Genomic DNA, 17,298 nt, shown 5'->3' on the forward strand with positions numbered 1-17,298 from the left:
GCTATTATGTTTATCCAGTTACATAATAATTAAGATTAAATGTTTGTTATTGCTCAATATTAGGCCATCAGTATGATCACTTCTTGAAATCAAACCTTGCATAAAGCTATTATTTACTTCTAATTATTTCATAGTACTAAAAAAGTAATTTTTGGTAAATTCAGATGTAGTTGTCTATTTTCTATTTATGCTTTTTTATTTTTAACATATATTTTGTTTATTTATATGAATGCAATTGTATTTGAGTACCCATTCCCTAGTTAAATTTTCTAGTAAATTTGTAGTTACTTTTGCTTATATTTTCATACAGACTGGGTGAGCTGCATGTGTATAATATTCACAGAGATACACATCTGATTAACATTAACATTGTATTTTTATAAATTAGAGCAATATTCAATATGTTGTATAGTGAATTTATGGGACTGACTTTTTTACAATCAAAAATATTATTATTCTAGGGGTTTGCATTTTATTGGCATTTTAACTTCAGCATGTGGTGCCTATAAACAACAGCTTATTATACTCGAATAATGTAAAGAAACTTAAAGAGCCAGTGTTCAGGCTACCTTGCCTTCTGTAACTAATCTGCCAGCTGTACAGAATTCAACCATTGCACTAGCAGATAACACTCCCTAACTCAGGCAACTGAATGAATATGGAGCTTTATGTGACTGATGTTTACATATTATTCTTACAGCCTTCTTTCTGTTTAGAGACTCCCCTAAATTTACTCTATATATGTGTGTATTTAATCTGACAAATTAAATTACACCCATTTGCTATTGATGAACGTTGCTTTTTTATAATATATATTTTTTTCTACAAAGCTTTTAAACTCTGAAATTTGATTTGTGTTTTAGGACTCATATGTGAGTAAAGCTAGAGTAACTAGCTTTTTTCTAAACAGTCATACAAACATTCAGAAGGTATCAAGTCAATATAGCTGCAAGCGATTGCTTTTTTTGACAGATATGCTTAATATATAAAGGGTGGGGGTGTGTGAGTTAGGAGTTTTCATGGTCTCCCTTTTTTTAACTATATTTATTTTCTCAATTTCTGCTTCTTTCCAAATCCTAGCTGAATTTCAAAAAATAACTTGTCCCAAAGTGGGAGATTACAGGTGTCGTCTGTGATAGACATGTCTCTGCCCTGATCCTGTTACAATTGTGAAAAGTGAGATTAGAAAGTAGATGCACATTAAAAAGAGAAAGAGAAAAAGTATTCTCATTCCACAGCAAGCTGGAAATATATTATTACTACATATATACAGTATATACATATATATATATATATATATATATATATATATATATATTGCCTATAATACTCTTATTGAATGCTTGATCATTCATGATACCGTTATTGAATTACGCTTGGTTAGTGTTATTTAACACAAACAAAAAAGAGAGACACATTTTTGTTTATTTTCAAACTTTTGAATCAATAATATTTGCCTACTGTGATAGATACCCCGGCATCAGCAAGCCCAAACCCCGACACGAATACAGAATCACAGTCCCAGGTTCAAATAAAGGTTGCTTATTAACAACAAATACCTCCAACATGATATAAAAGCATAAACCACAGGTTTCCTCTCTTTCTCACCACTGCAATTGTCCTCCTCCAGTCAAGTGTTGCCTCTCTACCTCCCAGCTCCCGACTCACCTGGATAAGGGAGTGAGGTCCCTTTTATTATAGACCCAGGGGTACTTCCGTTGCCAGGGCGATTGCCCGATCGAAGTACTTCTGGGTCACTCATCACAGGAGGGAGCTTGTTTCCCTGCTGCACCCTCTTGCGGCACCTTGTGACCCCAGCAGGGCTGCCCTGATGGACTACATTTCCCAGCATGCCATGCTGACTTCCCACAGGGCACCGACAACCTGGGCTGCTGCCATCTAGCGTGCTGGGGGGAATAAAAAAAAACCCCAGCTATATCTTCTCTTTTTAATGGGCTGTGCGTCCACCCTTTTTGGTCCTTCTTTCCATGTTTTCTTCTGGTTGGGATGCCCTTCCAGCCCATGTGGCATCTACACTACTTATAAATTACAATATTTAAAAATAATATAATCCTATAGAGCTACAGAAGGCTCAGCAAAGGATCTTTTTCCTGAGAAGGCTAAACAGCTCTGGGTTGGAAACCAAAATTCTGGTGAACTTCTACCACTGCACTATTGAAAGTGTGGTTTGGTAACCTGACTTTCCAGGATTTCTTTTACAAAGGACTGTCACACTATTTCTAATATCATTGGGGCTCACCTTTCATACCTTCTACTCGACCTGATATGTAAGGAGGGCTGAATCCACCATTTCTTATGCCAGCCATCCAGCTCTTCCCCCATTTTCACTTCTGCCTGGTAAGAGTCATCGGAGCCTCACCATACACTCTACATGCCTCAGTGACCATAAGGCCACCTGCTGGTTTCTGTGTAATGTGTGTGTTACATATGTACCGACATCTGCATTTATTTATTTTACACTACTGTTAAACTGGGTGACCTACTGTATATGTCAGTACAGTTCTGTTTTGCACTTTATATATTAAGGCATTCATCTGCTGTACTTATTCCATTGATTGATAGATAGATTATTTATTTATTTATACAGTACATCATCTTATTGTCTTATTGCCTGTACACATTCCAGCATTTCACACCTCCCTCCTTGCCCTAATCTCAAAATTATAAAATCATTCTGCCTTTCTGGAAAGCAAAACAAAACATGTATGGCTTGAAATTATTGTCTGAGTTAAAGTTGAGCAGTAAATACAGCAATCCACCCTTACTATATGCTGTATATTAGACGAAAATGTGCATGCACAATATTCCTCAACTTCTGGCCCCACCTCATATCCTGGCCCAAAATTAGGGTATTTAATAGTACTCAGATTAAAAAAACAAAATAGAGAAAGAGAAATAGATGAAACACTGGATCTTTGGAGTGTGTGTCAACTTAACTGTCAAGTGTGTGTCAAATTAACTTATAATCTGATATTAAATCTCTGAATCTATGTTTTTATGAAAATGACACATCTGCTTGATGTTTTAGTGTATGCCTGAAAATTCTGATGCTTTTATTCTGAACATTACATTGTGGCATATATGCATTTGTTAAAATTTTTGTTTTTTTAAAGAATAAAAATCATTCAAATATTCTTCTTCTACTGACAGAAAAAACCTTTCCAAAATATTATGACTTGGTATATGTAAGTTGTTTTTGGAAACATTAAGCTAATAGATAATGAAAAAGAATACTTTCGAATTTATTTTAATTAAACTTTACTCTTTTTTCCCAAGGGCTTCTGTACAATTACAATTTTTTAAAGCAGAATATAGTTTGAGGCAATCTTTATACAATCGGCATCAACTCGTTTGCTTAAGAAGAAACAGATCTATACCATTCAAGATCATGGCTGGGTCCTGCGGCATATGCAGCTATCTTATGAGTAGGCGGTCCGTCTTCATCAGCAGCCTGGAGACTTCTGGGACTTCTTTCATTTGCAGTATATAAAATACATCTAGTGAATGGATTTTTGCCTCCAAAAACAACAAATAATGCAACAAATAATTCATAATTTGTTGTGTACTTAACAGTATTTTACTACTAAACAACTGTCTTATGACCTATAGTTTAGTTTTTTTTACCTAAAATTAACAAAGATCACTGTCAAGAATTTTTAACTCTATTTTTATATTGTATAAGAAGTTCATCTCAAGTCTTCACTTATAAGTAATGCTAAATATTTTAAATAATTCTGGCATTAAGAGGTGCCAACATTAAAAAAAATCACAGAAAAAAGATGTAGAGATTATGAAAATGTAGTCAAGAGAACCAAATATCATGGATGTGGAACCTCATATTAATTTTAGATGAGACCTGTCCTAATCTTTTGGCAGAAACTAACTCAAGTGTACAAAATGAGTTCCGTATATATTTGCGTTTAAGTTCTCCGATAAGTCGACTTGATTTTACTGTATAATATCTGGTATTTTATAATGTTGGTCGTATAAGTTGAATGCGGAAAACTCACGCTATTGATCCAAGAGATAATGATATGCTAACGCCCACCTGACAGAGTAACCACGGAGCACATTGCCTCTTTTTTCTGTGCATCGTGCCTACATGACCACACGGTAATACCCAAACTTTTCCAAAGCGACGTTTGCACTGTTTTGTGTTTTTTATATCTCACACCTTCATACACCTTTATCATAAGAGCATCCGTTATCTATGATGAAGCGTTCAATAAGAAGAAAATATGAAGTTGGTTTTAAATTAGGAGTCGTTGAAGTGGCGAAAGAAATTGGTAACTTCGCTGCTGCAACAAAATTTGATGTGTCTGACAAACTGGTGCAAGGTTGGAGGAAGCAAGAAGATGTAAAAAAAACAAAAGATCGGGGTCTGATTTTATGATCGATTTTTTTGGGTTTCAAGACCCGACTTATACTCGAAGTATATATGGTAATTAAGGAGAAGGACTATAGCTGAAAAAGTGTAATGTAAATGATTTGTGATATCTCCCCATTTCCTTCTGTTAGGAGCTGTAGTAATAAAGTGGAGGTGGTGATTTTTCATTTTTTTTCAGGAGTAAGTATTTCAGAGAATTATTTTATGTGGCTCCTCTCTTTCAGGTTCTTTTTTTGGTCTCATCCTGTGTAAGAATGGAGATACTTCAAATTTGCTTATTTTTTATATTATATTGAAATTCAGTGTGAAAAGGACGTTTTCATTAAAGATAAAAACAGCATCACCTGTCAAATTTCCTCTTAAAGAATACTTCATCAACTGTTAATATAACATTGACTAATTACCATATACTGAGAGGTATATATGAAATATAATATCAATAATTCTTCTAAATATAACACTACTTTAAGGAAATTCCAGACTGAACTGTCTAGCAAATGCTTCTTTTGTCCTTCACTGGAAGGTGAAAGGATTTTCACAGAACTGTGTGTGTGTGTGTGTGTGTGTGTGTGTGTGTGTGTGTGTGCGTGTGTGTGTGTGTGTGTTTTCACCCCATGATAACCTGGTGGCCTCCCTAGGGGTTGTTCCTGCATTGGCTCAATGATTGCTGGGAAAGGCTCCAGATGCCTCGCAAGCCTGCCCTGGTTAGTAAGAAGGATGGGTCAATGAATTTCTGCCCTACACCATAATTTGATTAAGTGGAGAAATATTTAATAAAAATAATACATTTTATTTATATTATACACAGTACAAACAGGGTCATATTTAGTACTATACATTAAAATGGAAAAATAACATACACTAAAATAAGAATTGCACATTACAATTCAAAAGGTGGAACAAATAAATAGCCGTTATAAATCACTAAAAGCAAGTTAAAAGATACGTTTTCAATCTCTGTTTGAAAACAGCCATTGATGCTGAAGCCCATATAGAATGTGTCAGTTTGTTTTACAGGAGCAGAAGGCTTGATCATTCATTGTACACCACTTTGTCCACAGAACAACCGGAGAATTGGAGGATGCAAACTAGTGAGAAGTCAAGCAAAATGACACCTTTTATTGGCTACCTAAAAAGAGTACAATATGTAGCAGCAAGACACTTGCATACAAGCAGCAGAATATTATATTTTATATACTGTATTTAACAGGCAACAAATGAAGGGAAAAAAGCATAGGGGCTATATTGGAATACCTCTATATACTAGTAAATATATGCTCAGCACTATTTTGGATGTTTTGTAACGTCTGGGATGATCTTTTAGGGGAAACTAACAAACAGGCAGTTGCAGTACTCCAAAAGGAATAATATAAAAGCATGAACTAGCTTTTCAACATTTTGCTTTGACAAGAATGATCTAAGCTTGAATGTATTCCTTAGGTGAAAGAAAGATGTCTTAGACACAAAGGTGAATTTTAGGTAGGTTTCTAACTAAGGAGGACAAGAGGATGTATTTAGCATAATGTGAATTTCCCCTTGGGATTAATAAAGTATCTATCTATCTATCTATCTATCTATCTATCTATCTATCTATCTATCTATCTATCTGTCTGTCTGTCTGTCTGTCTGTCTGTCTGTCTGTCTGTCTGTCTGACAGTCTGTCTAATAAATTAATTATTTATTTATACCAAGTCTTGACAAGCTATCTTAGTTAAAACCACTGTAATAAGTCATTTTTCTGAATAAGCTTATTCCATGTTAAGATCACAGAAAACTGCAGTTTATACCAGCAGGCCTTTTTTACAAACAGAGAAGATCATCACATACAGTAAATGCAGCATATATGTACAGTCTATCATGAAATACATTTTTATCATAAAATTACATGTTGGTTCTTGCATTCGCTGAATCATTCTTGGATATTGTCTACTTTGAGGTTCATTAGTTCATCGGCTGCAGCCCTTTAGATGTTTTTAACCATTATCATTAACTGCAATTAGTTTGCTTATTTCCATAACAGACCTATATAATATTGGTACAATGTTACTCAAGACTAATGAGTTCAGAGTTGCTGCTTCACAGTTTTGGGGTCTTTGTCTATGTGTGTTTTCCACAGTTCGTTTAGTCTCTTTGTTGTTTTTTCATCAGGTACTTTAGTTTTGCTCCAGTATCCTAAAGACATTAGTGTTAAGTTAATTGGTAACCCTATATCAATTCAATATGGGTGAGCTTGAATCTGTTTATGAACATGCCCTGTAGTGTTAGTTCCCATTGCGACTCTGAACTGAATACTATATATTAAGAAAAGATGGATGGATAGACATAAAATATGTGTGTGTTTCAGTTCTTGACAGGTTGTTATTGGTGTAGTGTTTCCATATTCTCACCAGGCTCACAAAGTTTTTCTCTTGTTTCTGTATTTTTTTTCCTGCATCCTGAAGATGTGTGTGCTAGTTTAAAAAAGAACTCTAAATTGGCTTGGAATAAATGATTTAGGGTTGTAGGTGCGTGTGTGTGTGTTTATTTGCGTGTCCCTGCAGGGTCTGAAAATAAATGGATAAATATTAAGCACACATATTGGTAAGTTCAAGTACAAATTTTTCTGGCTTGTCATGCATATACAATTTTTAGTTCATGGACATAACATCCTACCTGATTTAAGAAGAAAAAAAAACCTCTCATAGTCAAAAACCTCACTAGTGACTATTGATTAAGTTTTGTCATTTTATCTCATTTGTGATAAAGACACTTATCCCCGACAGTGTTTCATTTAAAGCCCCTTTGTTATTGCCAGGCATAAATTTCAGGCTCTCCACGTCACTGCACTGTTGGAGATGGGGAGTAATATAAAGAGGACCACATACACTAGTAGTTTTCAGCTGATGCCAGCTCTTGCCTTGTGCCCCCAAACAGCACGGCTTGACTGTGCCAGGTTTTAACATCAGCTTCATAATGAAGCCTTGGTTTGCATTTCACACTGTTGTATTGTGCTGTTGAGAAGAACTGCCCATGTTCTTTTCGTCTGTACAAGGGATATGAAAGCATTTGCCTTACATATTCAGTGATACACTTGGTTTATCTGCACCTGTTCATCTTATAAAGAGAGGTTTTAAGAACTCATGCATGGTGCAGCTTTTTTTTTTTCCTTTTACCAGAATGCTGAATGTATTATGTTTGAAAGCGATAATACATATAGTAAATAATAATACACTACACAATGTGTGCATGTGTGTGTATACAGCATACAGTGTATATATATATATATATTGTATAATGTATTATTTGTTTATACATGTTTTTTGCTATTATTAATAACATGTATAAACAATACTGTGTTTGACATCTTACTTGGAATTAAACAAAGATACTGATCAGACCTAAAATAAATAGCAAACAACAATCATGGAACAAATAGTACCAAATACTACAAAATCAAAACAAATTCTAGCTTGCCAATTGTAGCTGAGTGTTATCTTCCTTAAACTGGACAAGTGCACTCCACAATATTCCCTTTCACGCATTCTACACAACAGCACTACTTACTCATAAGATTGTCTCAGCCACATGCTGAATTCCAGAGCTTATTACACAAGACAAATTATATCTCATTTTTTTGGCTAACTTTCAAGATCAGGTCTGAGTTGCCTCCGATATCCAGAAATGCCCTCCAGAGTTCTGTCTCCACCTCAGTATTGTTCGCTCTGGTAACCCCACCTTCCACACCACAATCCAGAGCTTCATTTTCTGTCATGCCTAATACAACCTCAGTCCTGAGTGAAACAGTTCCTCTAACCAAATATGTACTTGAAAGAATACAGCTTGTGTTCTTTCATTTTTCAATTATACATAAAATTCCCTTTATAGGCACCTTTAGTACATACTGTACCCTGAGTCGTGAAGGCACCAGTTTAGATACAGTGAGTCTTTAATTTGCCATTATGGGTTCTATTCATGTAATATTTTTACATCCTAATTTCCCTGGGCATAGAAATCAGTCACTAATTTGGACAAACTAAGGAATGGAAAACATGACTTTGTGTATAATAAAAATATTTGTAAACAGATTCCAATGAAATAAAAATATGGAATAACTCTGACATTCAGGCAAGAAATGGTCTGAAATTAATTTCGTAGTGAAATGTGTACAGGTCATTCAGTGGGATTTATGCTCGGCTTTCTACTTGACTTGACTGAACTCTTAATCAGTGAGAACCTCCTGGCTGCAGATGAACTCCCTGTTAAGATTAATTTCTGAAATGTCTATTTTTGCATTACAGATCACCTGACAGGGTTACGTTTGGTGGTTGAATTGCATTTTAAACATTTTCGTATTAGGTTTTTGATTTAAATGGAGAATGGAATGATCAGCTAATGTTTGTTAACTTTTTTTTTCTCTGAATACATCATTTTCTTAAAATATCTGTAAATATATTCTCATTAGTTGACTCATAACTAAATTCCCCTGGTATGCATGAAATTTCTTTGTGATAGACTGGCACCCTGTCCAAGGATGATTCCTACCTTGTGCCCAATGCTGCCAAGACTGGATGTGACCTCAACAACCCTAAACTGGAATGAGTGGGTGTGATAACTGATAGTTGGCTGGATATGTAATCTAAAAGGCACCATTTTGACTGAACTGAAGTTTGATTAAATTATTATAACACTTTTAACTGACATCTTACTTCACATACATCTTAAATTTGTTTGTGGTATAACCATAACCTTTGTAACCAAAACAATTTTCTCTATGTACAGAAAAAACAGCTTTTGCAGACTTTTCAATTATGCTTTTCTATTTCTGTTTCAAATTTTAGTTGTTTTGTTGGATTCTAAAGAGTCACAAGCAGAGCTGGGCTGGACTTCACATCCGTCGAATGGAGTAAGTATTATCTTCAGAACTCCAGTCATTTCTGTCTAGGCAGATACATTATTTTTTGCAGTGACAATATGTGTAAAAAAGATCTACATCAGTAGTAAAATAAAGCTTAATTAATTACAGCTTAGTGGGAATTGAAATGTTTAATGTGTTAATAAGTTAGCATAATGACCATGGGGGGGCTCTGCCTATGGGCAGTTTCCATTCTGCAGTAATTTCTTTCTTTTCAGCTCTTCATGTCCATTTTCCAATATGTGGTCATGCGTCATTAGTCTTCCTCTCTTGTTCTTCTTGCTTTCTGCTCTAGGATCTTTCTTCCAAGAACATACTCCATTCAGCCTCTTTGTTAACTCTTACGTTAACCAGACCCATTAGTCATCTTTTCTCTCCTGTCATGTTTAAAAATTTATGTAAAACAAAGATAGAGAATAAGGATTTGGGGTTGATTTGCATCTTCAAAAAGTAAAAGTCTGCTTGCTGAAGAAGATTTCAGAGGCTGAACATGACTATATTAATTATAGTCTCCAGCAACTACTTTTACTCTTCTGCCAAAAGGATGGCAGAAAGCATATTGCATATGTAAATGTGCATTTAAATGTAATCAGGCCTTTTGTGTGGTGTGTTTTTTTTTTTTTTTTGCAGCTTGCGTACATGTCTTTTATTTTATGCCATTTTAGGAGTTTTATCTGTTTCATGACAGATTGAAAGTTTGTGGAAAGGTAATTTCAATGTGCAAAATAGCATTGTATAAAATTAAAAGTTAAATTATAGTGTACAGTTCCAGAATATCTGTGTACATTAGTATTTATCAGTCGTACATTACCTTTTAAACACTTTATTGTTGCAAACTCTTACTATATTTTCTAATAGAAAATGGTTTCAGAAATAAAATTACTAACAGATGATCATCTCAAAAAATCTCTAAGACAATAGTTTAGGTGATCTTCTTGGTTGTTCGGAGATGATTTTTTGAGGGAAGATTTTAATTCAAGCACACTTGAGGGCAATTTATTTCTCACATGATCATATTAAGAATAAAGGCAAAGAAATCATTAGATACCTACTCCAGCTTTTCCCAGATTTGTCTCATTTAGTCCTGCTTCATTGGTTGTTTTTAAAGTAGAGATGAGCAAACCATTTAAAAATTATAATCGTGCTGTTGGTGTCAAAACAGTAGAATGTTCTCTGATTTTATAAAATCTCCTGTCTTTGTTCATTTGGGTTAAGCTTTTTAATGGGCAGGACACCAGTGGGATGGAAGGACTGGGGGAGATAGCATCTCCAAGGCACTACCTCCCCTGGGTTGCTAGAGGGCATCCCTCCTGGGCGGCTGTGGCACCATGGATTCCTGCAGGGTGTGAAAGGACTTGGAGTTTGGTACAGCCCTGTTGGGTTAAGTGGGGGCCACCAGGGGGAGCTGCAGACCTCTATAATGGACTTCCACCACACCTGGGAGTGATTCCATGTAATGCCAATGAGCCACCTGGAGCACTCCCAGGAGCAGAATAAAAGGAGCTGCCTCACTCCATTCGAGGAGCCAGAGTCGGGAGGAGGTGGATGAACCTTGCTGGGACAGAAGTGAAGGCGGCAGAGAAAGAGAGAAGGAAGAAAGGACTGTGTTTTGGTTTTGGTGCTTTGTGTTCTGTGCTCTGTAGTGGGGAGTGAAGAAAAAGTGCTGCCCTACTTGAAATAAAACGTGTGTTCTGGACAGAACTTGCGTATCATGTCTGTCTGTGTCGTGTAGGGTGGCTGGTATGCCCCTTTGTGGTCCACAGCTTATTTAATGAGTTATTTAATAAAGGCCAGCACTGCAGTTCCATGATTAGCACTGCTGCCTCACATGTCCAGCATTCTGATTTCCAACTGTATGGAGTTTGCACATTTTTACTATCAGTTGGGGCACTCTTGAAAATCATACTCAATCACTTTGGTGTGCTTCCAGATCTCAGGCTTATGTTTGTTTCATTCCAATAGCCATTTGTGTGCCTATTCAGACGCCAAACTCCTATCCAGTCATTAGATTTGATTGCTTGTATTGTAAGGACATGGCTCATTCATTCAGACATGCTTCCTTGTGGCTATAGCAGTCACAGTACCTTACAGTTTTTCTTTGTTATTTTTTCACAAACTGTGAGATCTTTTGGAGCTACCATTAGTTCTGTTTGTGTTCATTTCTAGTTTAAGGAGAAGTGAGAAGACACTGCTAATTTGCTGCTCAATTCTTACAAGAGGCAATTAATGATTTGCCATAATTTTTTTAAAGATAAAAGGAAAAAGAAAATGCATTAGAGGACTGAGGTTAGAGGTCAGGGTTGCAGTGCAGCTTGGCAGCACAGCTGACCGTTTAAAAAATCATTGATGTGAGATTTCACACTGAGATGTTAATTTTCCCAATTCTTCCATTGCACATGAACACCACAATAAAGCATAATAAAGGAGCAGGCACTTTGGCTACTGCCAAATGTGATATACTCTTAACAAGACACCACTGTGTATTGTTCCTTCAAAAACCTCCTACTTCTTCCAAAAGAGAAGAAACAATAAACTTGAAATAAGGCCTTGAATATTTCCATTCTTCCTGTGCTACTAATAGACATTTCAGGTATTGCCTTCTCTATGGCCCTTTTCTCATGCCTAATAACAAAATGTGGTTAGTTCTAAATTATGACACATCTTTGGCCATTTCAGTGTTTTATGCTCTTGTGGTGCCCTTTCACCCCTGTCATCAATGAGGGAACTAATGCACCATTGCATGTCAAAAAAATAGGAGTTAGGAGATTTTTACCAACAGGAATTACTGTCATCTTTTCTGGTGTTTTGGTTTCACCACTTTACTTGTAGCACATTTATTTTTAAGCTTGCAACAGCTTCTCAATTTTAATTTTTTTTATGTACATGCAAGACCATTCTTTCCAGAGTGTACAATTTCATATTTTGAAGATAATTCCTTATATTGGTCTTTTTACCTTTTGGTAATTGACATACTGTAATAGATTTCAGTAGATGTTTTTATGGATTTGTTTTTTATTAGACCAGACTATTAATGAAGAAATCTCTCTTCTGATAACAGTGGATATTCCAGACTGTTTTTATCTACAATCCGCCCATCCATCCATTATCTATTCATACATTTTCTAATGTGTCTATCCACTAGTCATTTAAATTACTGTTATAGTAACAGAAGGCTCTTGTTCCTTCTTTCAACAATAAAATGTCTTTAGAGGCAGAAATATCAAAAATGATGTGCTTATTATATAATGCATAATTTAAACCATAATAAAAGTAGGGGCAACATGGTGACACAGTGGTAGCTCAGGTGACTCAAACAAGGAGACAGGAGTTTGCATCTGGGGCACTACCTGTGTTTGCTTGTTCTCCCAATGTCTGCATGGGTTTTATCCCACAGTTCAAAGACATTCAACTTAGGTGAATTGGCATTGCCTTAGTATGTGTGTGTGATGTGTGTATGTGTTGCCCCTTTAATGGACTCGCGCTCTGTCCAGGGACTGTTCCTATCTTGTGCCTGCTGCTTGCTGGGATAAGATCCAACTTCCCTCTGATTCTGCTCAGAATGATTGTAAATGTTTAGAAATGGACAGAAGGATGGAGAAAAAAAAAACACAATGTATTAAAATAACAAAAAAATAAAATAAAGCTTTACTACATCTCTGGGTTTGCATTTATAGATATGGGAACTTCAGCCTTTGACTACCCATACAGGGAAGGCTAAAACTACCAAGAAATAACCCAACAAAGCTTTTTAATACTTAAAAAAATTAAATAAAGTCGTTCAACAACAACCGCCAAAAAAAAATCCAAAATGTTATGATTTTTTTTTGGCTTTGCTATGCTACATCGATGAACTTCTTTATGTTGATGATAGGTTCTAAAATATTTACATTCTGATTTTCCTAACATTTTTTCTATTTGGAAGGCAATTCATTCAGCTGAATTATTTTTGTTTTCAACACCACTTTGTTTTTCACGAGCAGTGCCATTTTGTGTAGTAGTTGCTATCACGTTCCTTAGGAAATGAATCAGAAGTGCGCAGTTTGTGAACATCACAATCCAGTCCATATACAGTAAAGGTTATGCCATGTACTTTCTAGGTCATTCGAGTTTTTGATAACTGAATCTAGAACTTTGTTTTCTTGACTATACTTAAAATACGTAACTGTCCAAAAGCAGTTACGGAAAACAAAGCACTAGATTAAATTATCAAGAACACTAACTAAAGAAATGAACCCTTGCCTGTCTCTTGGTTAACATCTCATCTTCTGATCTCCTCCAAAAATAATTTTCTGCTTTTCTCTATCTGGTAGAGCACAAAAGTGACAAAATAGCAATTTGTTTTTAAACTTCAAAAGATTCCAATTCAGAGAAGCAAACATAAGCTAAGAAACAAAAATAGAAAAGAAAATAACTAAAATAGTGAAACCCAATATGTTCAACAAAAGTCATAAACCAGATAACATCAGCCAAAAGTCAAAAAGCAAGAATATCAAAATTAAAATTGTCAGAAGACCAACAAACTTAAATATAAGTGGGAAAAGACCAAAGAGCACTGCAATAAGTTAGCTAATGCCTCAGCAAAGAACTGAGGCAACAAATGGTTTTAAGTAGTGCTCATCAGGTCCTAACTCAGAGATTAGGAAAGGAACGAATAAAATTACAAACAATACAAGAAATCTAGTGAAGATTGAACAAGAGAGCTAGGGAAAAGTGCAAACATTTAAAAAAATCAAATGTCTGACATGAGTTGGCTATTCTGCTACCCCCTTTGGTTGTTATACAGCCAAGCTTCAAAACCAATTCCAGAGTCAGAAGCAGACCTTCTTTGCTCCAGGACTCATATATACTGTATATGAACACAACCAAATTTCCAAATATGTGTCAGGGAGATGAAGCAGGTAAGCTGCTCATGGTGTAAGCAGTTCTAGCCAAGCTCTCAAGCCTGCAAAAAAAAAAAAAGCTAAAGTGAAAAAACAAACACTATGGATGAGCTTACAAGATCTTGCTTTGCTCAGCTGACTCTATGGAAACCAAAAGTTAGCTCTTACTTGAACTAGGCTAGCCTATACGCTAGCAAAAAAATAATAATAAGTAAGTAAAAACATACATACACACACACACTAAAGCAGGAAACTTATAAGTAATTAACACTAATTCAAAAGGTACCATTAGCAGTCCAACTCTTCTAAAAAATAAAAATAAAATCATAAAAAGAATGTGACCTTACTGCTTTTATTTTTGCTGACCCACTAGTGCCTGCATTTGCTAGTGATTGAAATACTGAAGTGGTAAAATCACTGTGGCCTCTAATAGACAGAGTAGATGGCCAGAATGTAGTCAGCAAAGGCACACAAACAAAACAGGCTGTGAAACTTGACACTTTGGCTACAGAGACATCAACCAAGATATCCTTCTGGTTTCTCCCGGTGTCTCTGTATTGTTGATTCCTTCAAGAACAAAGTCTCCCAAGCAGCTCTTCAGCTTACTACTTCTTAAAGAGTCAGTATGGTCTTACTCCTCTTTGTTGGGGATTAAATACTGTGCTTCAGTAGTTAGGTGTTTGAATAATGGTATAGCCAGTAAAATTGACACTTTTATTTGTTCAGACTTTTTATGTGTCCATATACACACTTAAAGTGTTAATTTAATACTGGAGATCTTACTGTGTATTGACCTTGTTCTTAATGAGAGATCTATTTCCAGCTTTCCTAGCTAGGGACCTTGGGATGCCTCTTATTGACCATGAACAGCAACAACATTTATTTATACAGCACATTTTTATACAAGCAATGTCTAGCTCAAAGTGCTTTACAAGATGAAATAAAAATGAAGTTAATGTAAAACATAAACAAATAAGATTAAGCAATAATATTATTCAGTATGTAACAAAGAAAAATGTAAGGCTGGATGGCCAGGAGGACAGAAAAAAAAAACTCCAGTTAAGCTGGAGAAAAAAACAAAATCTGCAGGGGTCCCAAAGGCAAAAGACTGCCCAGCCTCCACTGGGAATTCTACCTAAAACAGATGTTCTAGATCAGTCCTTATGATTTTCAGGCTTCACATGGAAGAATTTGATGATAGTGGTCGTGTGGGCATCTGGGTCTCCCGCCACTCAATCCATAAACACAAGATGCAGCATCGGACATTGATCAGTTTGTGGCCACCTCAGAAGAACCAGAAAAGACAGCAGAGAATTGTAGAGATTAGTAAAGAATTGCAAAACCCAGAGAAAAATGATAATTCAATGCCCATATAGTATAATAGGGATACAACTATAATATAGCTATGAAAAAGCCATTTTTTTATTGTTCTACATTATTAGCCTGGTGAATTTCTGTCGGTAAAGTATTCCAAATTGTAGGTGCATAACAGCAAAAGGCCGCCTCACCACTTCTTTACAGATTGGTTCTTGGAATTATAAACAGAACTTCATTTGAAGATCCGAGGGTATGACTTAGAGTGTAAGGGGAAAGACACATCCAAAACATAGACGGGGCAAGATTACTTAAGGCTTTGTAAACCATTAATAGTATTTTAAAGTTAATTCTAAATGACACAGGTAACCAATGTAACAGCAATATAATAGGTGAAATGTCCTCAGATATTATTTTTCTAGTTAAGATTCATGCTGTTGCATTCTGCACTAAATATTTCTGATTGATGTCTTGCATTACACTAATCTAGTTGACTGAAAATAAAAGCGTGAAATAATTTTTTACCATCATGTAAAGTTATAAGAGGTCTAACTTTATTTATATTCCTTAAGTGAAGAAACAGAGTCCTAGAAATGTGATTAACTTGTGATTTAAAATTTAGGTCAGAGTCAATAATTACCCCTAAATTCTTTACCTCAGACTTGACTTTTAAGCTGAAGGGATCAAGTTTATTTCTAATACCCTCATTATATCCATTTTTGCCAATACAAAGATTTCTGTTTTCTCCTTATTTAGATTGAGAAAGTTACTGCTCAACAATTCAGAAATCCAAATGAAAGCTCACAGCTACAGTACTTACCTACAGTTAGGTCCATAAATATTTGGACAGAAACAGCTTTTTTCTACTTTTGGTTCTGTACATTACCACAATGAATTTTAAATGAAACAACTCAGATGCAGTTGAAGTGCAGACTTTCAGCTTTAATTCAGTGGGGTGAACAAAACGATTGCATAAAAATGTAAGGCAACTAAAGCATTTTTTTAGCACAATCCCTTCATTTCAGGGGCTCAAAAGTAATTGGACAATTGACTCAAAGGCTATTTCATGGGCAGGTGTGGACAAGTCCGTCGTTATGTCATTATCAATTAAGCAGATAAAAGGTCTGGAGTTGATTAGAGGTGTGGTGCTTACATGTGGAAGATTTTGCTGTGAACAGACAATATGCGGTCAAAGGAGCTCTCCATGCAGGTGAAAGAAGCCATCCTTAAGCTGCGAAAACAGAAAAAACCCATCTGAGAAATTGCTACAATATTATGAGCGGCAAAATCTACAGTTTGGTACATCTTGAGAAAGAAAGCAAGCACTGGTGAACTCAGCAACGCAAAAAGACCTGGACATCCACGGAAGACAACAGTGGTGGATGATCGCAGAATCATTTCCATGGTGAAGAGAAACCCCTTCACAACAGCCAACCAAGTGAACAACACTCTCCAGGTGGTAGGCGTATCGATATCCAAGTCTACTATAAAGAGAAGACTGCATGAAAGTAAATAAAGAGGGTGCACTGCAAGGTACAAGCCACTCATAAGCCTCAAGAATAGAAAGGCTAGATTGGACTTTGCTAAAGAACATCTAAAAAAGCCAGCACAGTTCTGGAAAAACATTCTTTGGACAGATGAAACCAAGATCAACCTCTACCAGAATGATGGCAAGAAAAAAGTATGGAGAAGGCGTGGAACAGCTCATTATCCAAAGCATACCACATCATCTGTAAAGCATGTTGGAGGCAGTGTGATGGCTTGGGCATGCATGGCTGCCAGTGGCACCGGGACACTAGTGTTTA

General features: G+C 35.9%; 1 protein-coding gene across 2 annotated transcripts in view; it reads left to right on the forward strand.

Moving 5' to 3' along the window:
* LOC114664355 (ephrin type-A receptor 7-like) overlaps positions 1-17,298 on the forward strand; it is a 584,483-nt gene that overhangs the window by 111,279 nt on the left and 455,906 nt on the right. For both annotated transcript variants that reach the window (XM_051919080.1, XM_028818885.2), the window contains exon 2: positions 9,226-9,290. In XM_051919080.1, coding sequence (XP_051775040.1) covers positions 9,226-9,290 — 65 coding nt within the window. The remainder of the gene's footprint in view (positions 1-9,225; positions 9,291-17,298) is intronic.

Source organism: Erpetoichthys calabaricus, chromosome 14, assembly GCF_900747795.2.
Source record: "Erpetoichthys calabaricus chromosome 14, fErpCal1.3, whole genome shotgun sequence".
Classification (NCBI taxonomy): Eukaryota; Metazoa; Chordata; class Cladistia; order Polypteriformes; family Polypteridae; genus Erpetoichthys; species Erpetoichthys calabaricus.